At 72.6% G+C, this 467-nt stretch overlaps 1 protein-coding gene across 1 annotated transcript in view; it reads left to right on the top strand.

Moving 5' to 3' along the window:
* The first annotated feature begins 226 nt into the window (after nucleotides 1-226).
* PPP6R1 (protein phosphatase 6, regulatory subunit 1) overlaps nucleotides 227-467 on the top strand; it is an 8,537-nt gene continuing 8,296 nt past the window's right edge. Inside the window, exon 1 of the mRNA XM_012733552.1 lies at nucleotides 227-460. Within this exon, the coding sequence (XP_012589006.1) occupies nucleotides 234-460 (227 nt within the window). The 5' untranslated portion in view covers nucleotides 227-233. The remainder of the gene's footprint in view (nucleotides 461-467) is intronic.

The following is a 467-nucleotide window of genomic DNA, read 5'->3' as shown; positions in this document are numbered from 1 at the left end:
CCCCGTGTAGGGGTCGGCGTGTCTGGGTGCGTGTGGCGTTCAGGCGGCGGCCGCAGCAGGGGACACACCTCCTCCCGCTGCCGGGCAGCGGCCCGCCTGTGGGCCGCCCAGGGGCTCCCCACACTGCTCCGCGTGGCGGTGCCGCGGCACGTGGCCTTGGGGCCTCTGCGGGGGACGGGGGGCTGGCGGAGCGAGCCTGCCAGTGCCGGTCTGACACCTGCCCGCAGGGCGCCATGTTCTGGAAGTTCGACCTGCACACGAGCTCGCACCTGGACACGCTGCTGGAGCGGGAGGACCTGAGCCTGCCCGAGCTGCTGGACGAGGAGGACGTGCTGCAGGAGTGCAAGGTCGTCAACCGCAAGCTGCTGGACTTCCTGCTGCAGCCGCCGCACCTGCAGGCCATGGTGGCCTGGGTCACGCAGGAGCCCCCGGCCAGCGGCGAGGAGCGGCTGCGCTACAAGTGAGTC

Source organism: Condylura cristata, unplaced genomic scaffold, assembly GCF_000260355.1.
Source record: "Condylura cristata isolate star-nosed mole 26May11 unplaced genomic scaffold, ConCri1.0 scaffold00041, whole genome shotgun sequence".
Lineage (NCBI taxonomy): Eukaryota > Metazoa > Chordata > Mammalia > Eulipotyphla > Talpidae > Condylura > Condylura cristata.
Note: the sequence above shows the minus strand (reverse complement) of the source record. Positions and strands in the feature narration are given on the sequence as shown.